Genomic DNA, 14,259 nt, shown 5'->3' on the forward strand with positions numbered 1-14,259 from the left:
CAAAATTCTTTAAGATTGTGCCTACGTACAACAAAGGATAATTAAATTGCTGTGTGCACTTATTCCTAAACATTCATAAGTCCTTTAGCCTGATGGCTCTATGTTAGAGTTTCTTTATAAAAAGCAATATAAACTGTGTTTTACCAAATCTAAATACAGATCAAGACAGTGACAAATACCTTACCACCGGAAAAAAAAAATAAAAACAAATTCGAACACAAGCTTCTTGTTGTACCTTAGACCCACAGATCTTCAAACAAAAGATTATTATTAAACTAAAACCAGATGCAACAAAACCAGTCCTGGTTATTAAACTCCCACTCCTGATAAGAGTTATTTTATATAAATAGTTGATTTTTGGTTTTGACACTTTCTCACAGATCTACCTTTGAAAACAATGCCTACTAATCCAGCTGGCAAAGAGAGAAACATTACAGTTCATAAATACTGATACTTCACTGCTACTTATAAACTAGTAAGCTCTAGTCCAATCAAAACCAACCAAACAAAAATCACCCACAAAAATATTTTCTGAGACAATGTACGATTAAAACATCTTCCTCTGTTACTTTAACCTAGGAAATTAAGTTAGAATTGACTCAGATTCACCTGTCAGTAACTAACCCTCTCCCACATGAGGTGTGCAGCTGTGCACCCCTTCCTTATAGGGAAGTTACATTGGTTAGTTTTCAAATGAAAACATAATGCATGCTTTTAAAAGCAGGTTATGGTTGTGGACAAAATTGTCAAATTAATTCTTAGTAGTAATAAAAAATCCTCTGTTTATCTGGCTAAGTTCTTTTTTAGCAGAGTCTTTAACCACACACACAAAACGAAATAATATTTTTCCACTTTGGGATTGTCCAATTGAATAATAAATATATCTAGAAATTGCCTCAAATTGCCACAATTTCAAAACGAGAACCAATATACAGCAAACATAAGGATGCTGTATACAAGCTGCTTGGCCATATTATGTTTTATTAAGAAGGCATATATTTTTAGCCTGACAGAATTTATACTAGGGTGTTGATTCATAAAATGGCTTAAGAGTGTACAGTGTTTTAGCTGTGTGAACAGGTAAACTTCATGGAACTAGGTATGTGCTTACAGTGAGGCATGTATGAAGCTGCTGTTTTCACATTCTAAATTCATATCTACTGGCAGATTGCAATGTGTTTTCTTCCTGACGTACTGTCACAAGGGATTACCCAATACATTTAGCAATATTGTTTCTTGTCTTACTGTCCAAAAGGAGCTCCAGTAAGTGAGTACATAAAAGCTCTGAGCCCATTCCCTTTGCTAATTCAGGTGTGCTGGCCTCCACTACTTTCATGAAACCACCTGGTGAGTGTTATAACCATTAGGTTTATGCCTGAAACCAAATAAATTCCACATAAAATCTGCAACTGCTACATGGGAGGTTAAAAAAAAAAAAAAAAAGTTATTCTTTCCATACTTCTTGATGGACACGACTGAAGCATCTAAATAAAGGAAAGGGTTTAAGGCTGTGAATGCAACAGGTTAAGAACCGCAACTCCAAAGAGAGGGAGAGTTAATGATGCACAAATCTTGGAGTGCCACCTGTGGTGAATTCCAGCCCATGCCACCGTGTACGTAGAAACACTTCCTTACCTGAACGAGGACTGAATTTTTTTGTCACAGCATCTAAAGTTCAGTTCAGCACTGCCCAATTGTCTTTTCCAACACAGCTTTAAGTCCTTCACTTTAGATAACCCATGAGGAGCCACTCCTGAAAATGTAGTACCGCACAATTTAACAAAGAGCCTACAATAAACCTACATGTGGGAAAGGTTAGAAGTCAGGTCTGCTAGTGGCCCTCAGCATACCACCACTGTAAGTTGCCTTGGTTCTGTCGCCCATTTCTACCCCATGAACAGCTCTGTAACAAATCTAGAAGCTTATGAGACTTCCTACCGGTAAAATGGATCTAATATTTATTTCACAGATGTGATATTGTACAGATTAGGTAATACCAAAAAAGTGCTTTTGGGAGTATAGTGTGATACTTACCCTCTTCTGAGCTGATATAAAACACTCACTTAAACAAGACAACAAAACACTGCCTTAAAATATTGGAATTGGCCTAAATATAAAGGGAAACCTAAAAATTGAAAAAAAAAAATCTAGATAGTGAAATGCACATTCAGCCAGCACTAGCGTAGATAGAAAGAAAGGAAATTTAATTCACAAAGCACAGGTCACAGTTCAACAATAAATATCAATAGACAAGGAGTTGGTGTTAAAAGGTATAACAGGCTCAAATTACTTTCTTTTCAGTCCTGAACATGACCTGCGGAATTCCATTTCTCAGGTGGAAGAGGCGCAAACACATTTGAGCACTCCCAAATTACCAAAAAAGCCCCAAACAAACAAAAAAACCCCACAAAATCCCCCCATCTTGCATTATTTTACATTCCATCACATTTATGGAATGTCAGGAGATGGGAGGTAGAGGGTATTAGGGTAGAGGGTCTTACAATCCTAATTCTATTCTAATTTTTTTAGACTACAAAACATTTCACAAAACCAATACACATCTCGGTGTAGCTGGAGTTCTTCTTCAGGACACCAAAGAACTACAAGACAAAACCATGCATAGAAGCTTAGATAGGATACATCTGTAGTACAAATGATGAAAACAATGGCTTTCAGGAAGTGAATGAAATCATAAGATGGAAAATCATCAGGTGACTTTCAGTGCAGAAGACAATAATGCATTCTATAATTAAGTATAATGTTTCATTCAATTAATTGTCTCCCTTATCTTGACATAATTAAAAACTCAAAACATTCAAGTTTTTCATTCTTTTGTTGCATATTCCATGATAAAGTATAACAACAAAAAATAAATTACAGATTTTAATTAAAAAGCCATTCACCAGAGCAACAAGATAAAAGGCTTGTGTATAGGGCAGAAGCAGTAGATGTCTTATATCAAAACTTTAGAAAGTCCTTTGACAATTTCACGAGAAACACAGACTAAGTAAAATTTGGTTAAGATAGGTGCAGAGCTGATCAAGAAAACTGACTCCAGAGAATAATTCTCAATTGTGTACTGTAAAAGCAGGTGGTTTTATCAGGTGGAGTTTCCATAAATGCCTACACCAGACTGTGCTCTGTTCAGTGTTTGCACTGATCATCTCCATGATGGAAGGAATATGCTTATTAAATTAGCAATATATCAACTTAGGAAGTCCAGTATGGTGAAAGACAGGCTTCAAAGGACAAAAGCAATTAATTGGGAGAACTCTAGAAACAGAGGAAAAAGTTCAACAAGTAAAAGTACCAGGTATTGCACTTGGGTAAGAATAATCTGCTACCTAAATACACAATCAGGAGCTGTAACTGATCCCTTTTGAAGAGGAACAGAATCTTGTAGTAGGTCAAAAGCTCAACATGAGTCAAAGTCATGCTGTTTTAAGAGAGGAAAATACAATATTGGGATTACAGGCTGTAAAATACAAAATCATCTGGTATACTTAGCATTATGAAGGTCTCAGCTGGACTATGTGCCCAGTTTTCACAAACACTCAAGAAAGATACAAACCAAATGTACAGACTCTAAAGAAAAGTCAGAGTCTAGCAAAAAATGTAGCGTAAGAAAAGACGATAGAATTTGGCTTATTCAACATCAGGAAAAGAAGATACAGGCAAGGCCATGTGATGACTTAAAATACCTTAAAAGCTATTAAAAAAATAAAATCTCATGTTTGCCTATGAGCAAAACAATAGTAAGTTTAAGCTCTAGTGAAAAAGACTACCATTAGATATCTCGAGATATTTTCTACCAGTAAGGAGAGTAGATGCAAAATCACCATTGCTAGAAGCAGTGTCCCCTGAATCTTTGTTTTATGGGCTAGTCACTTAAGTCTTTTGCAGGTGGGTTGCAGTCTTAAAGAAAAAACACAAGGCTGGGCCTTCAGTAATTAGTACAAACGTGCACTTGTACACATATTCCTTATGCATTTTCCATTTACCAAACCACTTGTATTAGGGGCTCTTTTAATCCACCACGTTTACCAAAAATTAGTTCTTTATATTTCTGGAATAATGCCTTATCCATTTCTTTTCACTTTATTGAAAATATTTTGAAAAATTATTAAAAACCATAGAATTTTAACTGTACTGAGACTCAATAAGAGTATTTAATTTGTCAAGCTAAGTACATGAATAACAGTTCTACAATGGATTTCCATCTGGTCACTGCTATGTAGATTAGTTTTCATCACACTTTTCAGTCAGAACTATCATTAGGCAAAAAATTTCAAATGGATATGTTATTCACCAAAGGCTTCAAATTCACATTTCCAGAAATACTTAAATAGTTTTGCTTGAATTCAATTCTGTGAACTGATGATGAATTAAGTGGAAACATTCACCCCAATATTTTCAAAAGAAGACACGAGTTCATCCATTTGAACATGATTTTTTTAAATGAAATACAGTGCAACCTTTAAAAAGTTCTCTAAAAAGACCTGAAACAAAACCATAACTAGGTGCAAGTTACACATAAAACTTCCATTACATTTGTATGGAGGAAAAAGAAGAACTGGCACTGTCCTTGCTACCTCCACACTGCAGCCACTAATGAGACTGTATTACTATACAGATAAATGCTCCATCTGACATGTAAGTCAGATCCCATCAGCAACTTTGTATGGTATTGAACAAAGGGTAGCTACCCAAGGGCGTACTCCAAGCATGGCATTTTTTCAGCATGTTTTGCACCTCATGCCTGTACTTTTGTGAAAAGCAGCACTGAAAGCATGGCTAGAACATGGCAAGTAAAAGGAACAGTGAAAACAAAAAGAACGATTACAAAGAAACGTGCAAGTTCCACCCAAACTGGAACAATCTACTGCACATCAAGCTAAATGAAACTAATCTGAAACTATCTATTTCAATTATGCTCAAATTTGAAATATTTTAAGAGAAAACTCTACAATGCATTAAAAGACTACGCTTAATTAATAACACAGCACATCTTAAAGGGATGCTTACCATTGTTATCCTACCCCATCTCAATTTAAAAGGTGATCAAGAGAAGTTATCTAATGTAAAATGCCTGAAATTAATTAAAATAATTCATACACTTCTCCTTCTACCAATCTAATTTAAGAAGTTATATCCTGTCTTCAAATTCTTTTAATTAATTTAAATCAAAAGATCCAACTTCTCATGATAATTCATTTAGAATACATGGAACACTTTCAAAAATGCTTCAGATCATAGAAGGTCAACACCAATGCATAAAGTCAGAGAAGCACGAGTAGTACACTTAGAAACATATTTATGCCAACAAATTTTATAAAGATTAAGACAACAGATCTAATGCAAAAATCAAGGTGCCAAGGTACAAATCATTGCTCAGCAATATAGAAAAGCAACTGCAGTTGCTCAAATAGATTCATGTTCTTACCAAAAAGTTCTCATTGGAATATCCTGAACAGGTGAACCAATTACTACAAAAACTTCAAACTGACCAAGGAAGAAAGAGGGTACTCAGAAGAGCTCAGCTGGGCTTCTTCACCTTCTCTGAGCTGGTGCCATGTTTAAAAGTACAGGCACAGTCAGGTTATGTTGGAATATGCAGTAGAAAAAAAATACTTTAGAGGAAACAGATGCCTGATGACAGTTATGATTATTCTTTTCACATATAATCTCCTGATAAACAGAAAACTTTAGTAAAGTGGGGAAAAGCAGAAGATTGCAGGACAGTACTTAGAACAGACAAATCACTGATGTTCCATCAAAGAACAGTTTCATAAAAACAATTCTGGTAGCAACAGTAATTTAAAAGGTACTTGCTTCTCCCCATATACTTATTTTCTGCTCCATTCCATAAGCGTTATGCCGGTTATGTCAATGTGACTGCTTGGGATGATGCTGTAAACCGAATCAGTGAAGTGAATTGGATGGGGGAGGCGAGGGAAGAAACAACTGGTTTTTCTTACCCCTGATCATGAAATGTTATATTTAAAAGGAAGCTGCATAGTGAATAGTAAATTGTAGGTATCATAAATACAATATTTCATTCAAAACGACATGTATCGTTGCTATCCAAACACTCTTCCAGTCAATTTATTTTTCATTGAAGACTTTTTCAAGAGAGTGTGAGGTTCTGACATGGTAAACAATTTCAAACTGCCACACCAGTGGAATGAGAGAAGGCTAAGAAGACAATGACTGGCAGTTTCTTCGGGTGCGAATACCTACTGAGGCACGGAGAAGCAGGAAGCATATTCAAGTTGGTATGCTTTTCACCACAGAAAACAAGATGTTTCCTCTAAAAAAGAAAAAAGGAGAGAGGGAGGGACTACACTTCTACAGCAGCACCTGAAGAATGCAGTCTGCTCCCTTGTTGATTCTAGGTAACGTTACATGAAATACAGGAGCACCTCTGCTGCCATAAAGGATGCCATCCTATGCTTTTCTCCAGGTAGCTTGATGGCATCTATCTTTCCAGGCATGATAAATCAGTAGCTGCCATGACCGCTCCATAGAGGAGTTCAGATACCTTTGAGTCATGCAGTGAGAGCTCTGAAGAAACAAGTAGCTCTCTGAACACATCCTCATACACTACAAACCAGGAAAGAAGAAACCCCTCTCATTCTAGTTATTTCAGAGGAAGAAAGAAAGAAGAAAAAGTTCTTTGTTTAAAAAAAAAAAGAAATTAAAAATCTACTTCAAGTAAATAAAAAGAAGCTACACAATTACATTTTTAAATAAACATAATTTTAAAATTAATAGAATCTGAAAAAACAAAGTGAAAACTAAAGGAAGAAAATTAATTTATTTATTTAATTTTTTTCCCCCCTCAATATGTGTTTCCAAAAAAACCCCAATGTGGACTTGAAATTTAAGAACAATCCTTCTCTCTTGTTATTTTCCTGAAAATATTATACAAAGGAGCAAAAATATTCTCCAATTTAGCTAGCTCTTTTTTTGGGGGGGATGACAACGACGACAACGACAACACCCATTGAAAACAAAAAGCCAAATTTTTCTAATGTAAAACTTGCTGCAGAGACTGGAATTTCTTAATGTAAAATTAGCACAAACAGTTCTAAAGATGGTGAGTAGGTGTTTTGTAACAGTAGCTATATCCAGACACTATGTTTTCAGGAAACTCTGCAACATTTCAATTTTTTTAAAAATAATTCAAGAATAGAAGTGAATATGGAATTCTACTTTTTCTGGATTTCACACAGATTACCTGTTTTCCTATATAAACAGAGGCAACAGAATTTAAAGCTATCCTATTTACATGTACCCCAAATGAAAGCTTCAGTCTTTGCAGGATCTACTTCCCTACAGGAGCAACAGCTTTGGAGTACGTGCCTGGGTAGCTCTGTAACTGTAGCACCCTCTGCTGCTTTTTTAGTTCCAAAACATGTAATTGTACACTCAACCAAGCAGAAAATAAAATTAATATGTACTGAATATGTTGTTTCTTGAAAAATATTACATTATTAACTAATGCTATGTACAGTTTACAAGAAAATGTTTTGCTATTACATAGAGTATATCTCCGATTTTATATTACTTGAGCACTCTGGTTGTTTCTGTGTTAACATCCGGCAAAGACTAGATGAAAATCCCCAAACATGCTGAATTTCACTGCTTAAAATTCTCCTTTACAGACACTGTAGCTTGCTTAGACTGGTGGCAATTAGTAAAGAGGTTTATATTTTGGCCCTTGATCATTTCACTTTATTTAAATGCATACATAATTTGAAATGATTACTGCAGGGACATAATTATACAAGCATTTCAGTCATAACTGCTTTCTCCCACTAGGAAAGACAGGGGAAGGCAATACTCTCAAAAGCTCATTCTTGCAGAATTTTCCTTGCTTTTTGGACAGTCTGTTGCAAAAGAGATTTTTCTTCTGCAAGGATGAGCATGGCATGTGGCTCCTGGAGCCAGCTGATGCTATCCCACAATGCCACCATTGAACTTTCTGCCTGAGATCCATCAGCTCCTTTAATGGATTATTTTAGGACTAGAGAAGGTCTCAGGATGTACCATCTTTTTAACAGATGGCATACGGTTGTCTAAAATAACAAACTGATCCTTTCCTTCATTCCATTCCTCTTTTTTCTGCCTCTTGTTTATGCATAGAATTAAAGCTGAATGAAGTGCATTTAGCATTGCAACCTGTCTGTGTGGAGAATTAATTTAGAGTTTTCACATGGAAACTGCTCTCTTACAAAGGATGAACAGGAGAGAAAAAATGTTCACATTTTTCTGGGAAAGTGAAAACCAATTGTAATTTGTAGTGTGAATTTTCATTTACAGTAGCCATCGTACAGTGAAAATGCATCTTCAGAAATCTTTTTGAAAAAGACAGAATACAAGTGTAGGTACCAAGTTTGAACAAAACATTGTGCAGAGGCAATTTCCAGAGTTAACACTTGGGACTCTGCAATATGCCATTTACAGCTACTGCAGTTGGCTCCACTTTTGTCCTGAAGACTTTCTGGTATAAAGCAGCACTTTTGGAAGCAACTACGAGTATTCCTCAAAAGGTGCTTATTGATATTTTATATAATGCTGCCAGCTAGTGGCACATGTTGTACTGAGTTGGTATCTACTGGTAGCACAGAGAAAGTAGTATTAACTAGAGTCTGCTCTACCACTCTTCTTTGATGGCATATGGTGATGTGCCTGTTAAAGACCATAAGCAGAAAGACCAAAAAGTGAAAGAAAAAGGCAATAGAAATGCTCCCTGAAAGAGCTTGTTTTAATACAAGGTACTTAGGAACATTACTAGAAGAAACAAAAGAACTCCCCCACAAAACCACACAAACCATGTTATTTGAAACAAATGTTTCAAATGTAATACGCAACATGTTTCAGTTTTTACAAAATCTGATCTGTTTAATACACAATCACTTCATAATCCAATAATCTCTAGCAAAACATTAATCTTCCTGATAAATACTCAGTATGGCAGCCAAAACACCCAGAACACCAAAATATTTGTTTTCTGATAACTTGGTCCAAATCATTTGAGGGAAGTTTAGTGCCCAGTAAATAAATTCTGACTATGCAGTATGTCCTAAGGGAATATTAAAGTCTATAATTATTCAATGGGTCCCCTCACAAAGCATGCTACTGTAGATGGGACTGATAATACGTTCAATACTGGCTAGCTCCATTAGTATTAGGTATTAGAAGAAATAATCTAATACTACTAAAGACCATTTCAGAAGTGTTTGGGGTTATTTTTAGGGTAGACTATCATTTTAGAATATGAAGTTCTTAAAGAACACCGCAACAATTGTAAAAAACAGTTCACCTAATTTTAGAAATACTACAACCATAGTTACTTTTGGGGGTAAAAAGAGGCAAGATTACTACCTTCCTTTTCCACTGTAGGTTAACACAAAGAGAGCCAAGAAATACACAGAAAAAGGTCAAAGAAAGAGTCAATTCAAATCAAGGGATAATGGGAGTGCACACAAATTCAGTCAGGTACGATCTAAATAGAGCAGCTCAGTAAACATATGGCTGGGGGAACTTTACTATGATGGTGTGACAGACACATATAGTTACCCTGGCTTGGACGCTGGGGACATTTACTCCATACAGGTGGTAGCAAAAAAGCATGATTATTACACTCCAAGCCAGTACTGCATGCTGCCAGAAGATAACTATTTTACAGTTACCCTAACAAAGTGTAATCTAGAGTGCTTAGTAAAATAGGCATAAATCAGTAATATGTATATCAATACAGACACTTACAGACACAGACATTTAAAAATGGGGAAGCAGTGAATCTGGAAATGACTTAGCAAACACTGTATATAATAGCACAGCATGAACCCTCAAAGCAATACTGAATCCAAAAGGACAAATGTGAATCTTTGTATATACAGAGAAACAGCAACAAGAACTACAAATGTCATATTACTTCTGTGTTAGCACTGGTGGTGTGCCTATTAGAGCGTAAGTCTTGTTCTACCATCTGCAATCAATAAGAAAGTAGCTGAAATACTGGAAAAAGTTAACAGAAGAGCTGACAGCACATCTATCAATAGGAAAGCATATGAAAACTTCAGTAAATTATTTGTGTTAACAAGGAAATTTGTGTAGATTGATCACAATCTAAGTACTCACACAAAGAACAAAGATTAAGAAATAACATTACCATGTTTAACAGAGTAAGGTACGCTGTTTTGATCTGCTATGTGAAACACTTTTAGACACACACACACACAAAAAAATTTTCTCTGCTGTTCAAAATAAATACCTGAGTTGTTATCTAATGAACTAATATAACAGTATTTTTTCTGGATCCAAAACCCCAGTTTGGATTTCTTTCCTAATTTTTTCCCTTATTGAGAACAGTTTATGAAAAGAAAGTAACTTGTTATAAAAGTCCCTCTAGATTCCTATTCTGAGAATCTACAACATCAAATCTCTCTAAATGCCTCCCATAATTTAATCAAAGCATTTTCTTCCAAATCACAAATGTCTGAAATCTAAATGTTTTTATCATCCAGCTCATGATGCCTATATCTATAGCTGATGTCAACCACAATTATAAATGTGAATTTTCTTTCTCAGCCTTAGTATTATTAATTTGGATATTCATATATCCCTTAGATATAATTTTCATTCAGAAATCAGAGAACAAATTTCTCTTTGGCAACTGTTAAAGAATATATCCTGAAGTATTTTGTGGCAAGACCACAGAAGTATCTTCAATGTTCAGAACTGAATGAAAGCTGGCAAATTTTAAAAAGGAGAGCACATAGTTTATGATTTTTTTTCCTTTTGAAGGCAAAAGTTTATTAAATAAATTGACCTTTTTGCTAATGAAAAGCCAATGTTTATTGAAACATAGCTTTGGAGTACTAAGACTGGAGTTTTGAGAAGAAACACGTATATATCAGAACAGTTTCTGCATCATTTCTTTGAGAAGGAGGAGGAGATACGTGCACATTTCTTGAATATCGGGCAAATTACAGATACCCCCCCAACTTTATTCTATCAGTTTACTTGTTTGAAAACAAACTAATCAACCTGAAAAATAAGGCAGAATAATCAAAAAAGAATTATATGTATATCTGTATATGTTATTTATATAACTGTAATTACTCATCACATCAAAAATATTTAAATATTTTTGCTCACCTTCTTTTCCATGATCTACCACAATTTTATAATTCATGTCCATTAATAGCATAGATAATTTTATTAATAAGTATATTGAAGCAGAGCCGTACTGGGTCAGACATTGAAGGTCCACTTACGGCTCATCTTGTCTCAGGTTAATGCAGCCAATAACTGATGCTTAGACAAGAGTGAAAGATCAGGACAAACATAGCATCCTACTGCCCCATTAATTCTCCTAACATCGAGCACTTCCTAAGCCATAAGTGATGTCTTTATATTTAATAGCCATAGAGAATTTTTCTTGCACAAATAACCTGCACAGGGATGACTTAAGTGTGCATCCACACAAACAACTCTGCTACATAAAACAGCGTAACACATAAAACACTATGGTCGGTAGATCTGTATCTCTGACCACAGTAATAATGTTTCTCAGCTAAATGAAATGGTTATTGAGGGCTCATACAGAAATATTTTATATTGATACAATTAGACTTCTATCAGCATAGTACTGTATTTAAATAAACAATGACTTACAGACATTCCCGGTGTTGTCAAAACTTGTAAGAACATCTTTAACATTTAAGAGTCCATTGTGAAATCTGGAAGAAAACATACATAGTAACTTTACCAACATATGAACAATCAAAAAAAACCCCAACCATCTTGCCTCTTCAGAGAAGAGGTTCACCACATGCGTTCATTTCTCACAAACCCCTTTCACAGAGAAGTAGTAAACAGGCACTACTCTAGCCACCAGGGGGAAAACAAGGGGACAATTGCTGGTCTTTGAAGTTCCATCACTGAAATCCATGAACCAGGAACATGTATCTCCGACACTAAGACTTTATCAAAATGAAGACATTTCCAAAAAGCATCAATTTTTGTTTAGTCACACCTAAACAACTTTTCCATAGGAAAGGAAGAATTTTGGTAAAGCAATTTCTTTGAAGAGGAAAAACAAAAGACTATTTTTGAACAGCAACTGTACACACATTCCTATTTTCTCCCACAAAATCAAGAACACTTCATTTGATTAATGTGAACAATGAAACTGATTAGTGTGTTCAGTGAACTGCATTTCCTTTTTTTTTTTTTCACATTTGCATAACCCAAGTGAAATAAACATTCAAAACTGGGGATAATAAATTAATTAACTGAATTTCACATACGAAGTGCAGATTTTAGAACACAGTGACCAAAACAGCGACAGCAGCAGAAAGAACATGCAGCAAATTTGAATAAAAATTTGTCTAGGAAGCTTCTTCTAAATGTTACAGATGTCAGGCTAGCTGAATTCACACACACACAAAAAATCAACTAAATTTCTTTTAACTATCCCAAGCCAATCTAGCCCCAAAATGAACAAAACAAAAAAATCTTACACTTTACAACAATCAGATCACATAGCTGTTTCACAAATGCATTAAAAACATCTAAAAAGAATTCAGCAAGGCAGTAAAATACAAAATACAGTCTTGTAATAATGTTTCAAATGTAGCTCCTAAGTCTGTTCAGGAACATACTAATTTGAAACACTGAAAAAATGGAAGAAATACAACAGTTTTAGCACCTACAAAATTAGTTCTTATTCTCTCAGCTTTTCTTTCGTGAAGGAAGATTGTTTTAAGAGTGGGGAAAAAAAAAAATCAACCTCTTTGCAAATTGTATATTTATAGTGCAAAAAAGCTATTTATAGCTTCTGATAAGCATATGCATTAAATAAACATTTACATGTTAAATTTTGAGAAGCACCAAAGAACAGGTAGACCAATTCTTGAAAAATTGAAAATCAAATGGAAATCAAGTTAAACTGAAATGTGTTCATGAACAGGGGCAACAAAATATGTGAAAGATGTTACAAAAGATACAACTCGACATTAGAGCTCTTCTCCCAGCTACACAAAAACAAACCAAAAATAAATTCTTTAGCTGCAGTAGAAGCCTACAAGAATTCTGAAGGAACATGTGGACTTATAATGCACTTTTTCTTCTTTTTTTTGGCAAGTTTGTTTTCAATCAGATCGGACAACCAATGCAACAGAGTTAATTCAAGAGAAGTGACAAGAAAGCGGACAGGATCAGTAGTTCTGCTAACCACAGAACTGCCCTTTAAACTGTCCCCTGCTGACTCCTTAGCATCCTACGAACTCCATAACTGTGCGTATGTCTGAAACAGTTAGGGTCTCTCAGACAGCTGTGAATGTCTCATCTTTAAATGAATGTCAGATGGGGGCGGGGAGAGGGAGATGCTGAGAAAGTAAAGAAATATTTTGATCTTTCTTGGCATGTAGATTAGTCCCAGGATAACACGTTTTGGTTTGGTTCCCCCCCTCCACCATTTCTTTATGTACACAGTCCACATATAAAGAAGATTTATCATGCAAATCTCCAACTGAAGCAAACAAAGGTGAGGACGAACAACTTAGCAATCCAGTATCTGTAGTTCAGAATGCTATGAAGAAAGAAAAACAGAAGGAAGTGGAGTGTCCTGATGTAGAAAAGAATAAAATCTATATACTTCAGGGTCAAAAGGTAGACAAAGGCAAAAAAGAGAAATGATACAACTATAGCACTAGCCTTAAAATTATCACTAAACCAGATTTCAGGCTGTTTCCAAAATAATGGTTTATAATTTGAGATGAGAAGTGGACAGCTCTAAGTATGTCAGCCTGAAGAATAAGCTAAGATGCCACAACAGATACATGCCACACAGCTATTGTTTTTAAAGTTGTTCTGAAATTTTGGTGATGTTTTATTTAACACGATGAATGTTCTTCATCTACATTATTTTTGGTACACTCAGTTTTCATTAAGGAACAGTTCTTCCTCTGATTATAAAACATTCTTTCCATAATTAAAATCAACACACACAAATTTCAAACATTTTCTTACATTTATTATTCAGTGGCCAAAAGCTTGTGGTGTCCAAGTACAAACACAGCACACCCCAGTGTTTGCTCTCTTGGCCAGCAGAGGCATTTTGCACACATACCCTTTCCCGTCTGCCAGCAACAAGCAAAGTCTCTAACTCTGTCTCAGCAATCTCTTTCTTGCTTTCACAAATACTGTTCATGACAAGCACATAAGTGAGCCGTAATTTAATGA

General features: G+C 35.2%; 1 protein-coding gene across 1 annotated transcript in view; it reads right to left on the reverse strand.

The window, feature by feature from the left end:
• CAMKMT (calmodulin-lysine N-methyltransferase) overlaps nucleotides 1–14,259 on the reverse strand; it is a 225,372-nt gene that overhangs the window by 197,391 nt on the left and 13,722 nt on the right. The window contains exon 3 of the mRNA XM_049833977.1: nucleotides 11,689–11,753. Within this exon, the coding sequence (XP_049689934.1) occupies nucleotides 11,689–11,753 (65 nt within the window). The remainder of the gene's footprint in view (nucleotides 1–11,688; nucleotides 11,754–14,259) is intronic.

The sequence above is a fragment of the Accipiter gentilis genome, chromosome 30 (assembly GCF_929443795.1).
Source record: "Accipiter gentilis chromosome 30, bAccGen1.1, whole genome shotgun sequence".
In the NCBI taxonomy this organism is placed as follows: domain Eukaryota; kingdom Metazoa; phylum Chordata; class Aves; order Accipitriformes; family Accipitridae; genus Astur; species Astur gentilis.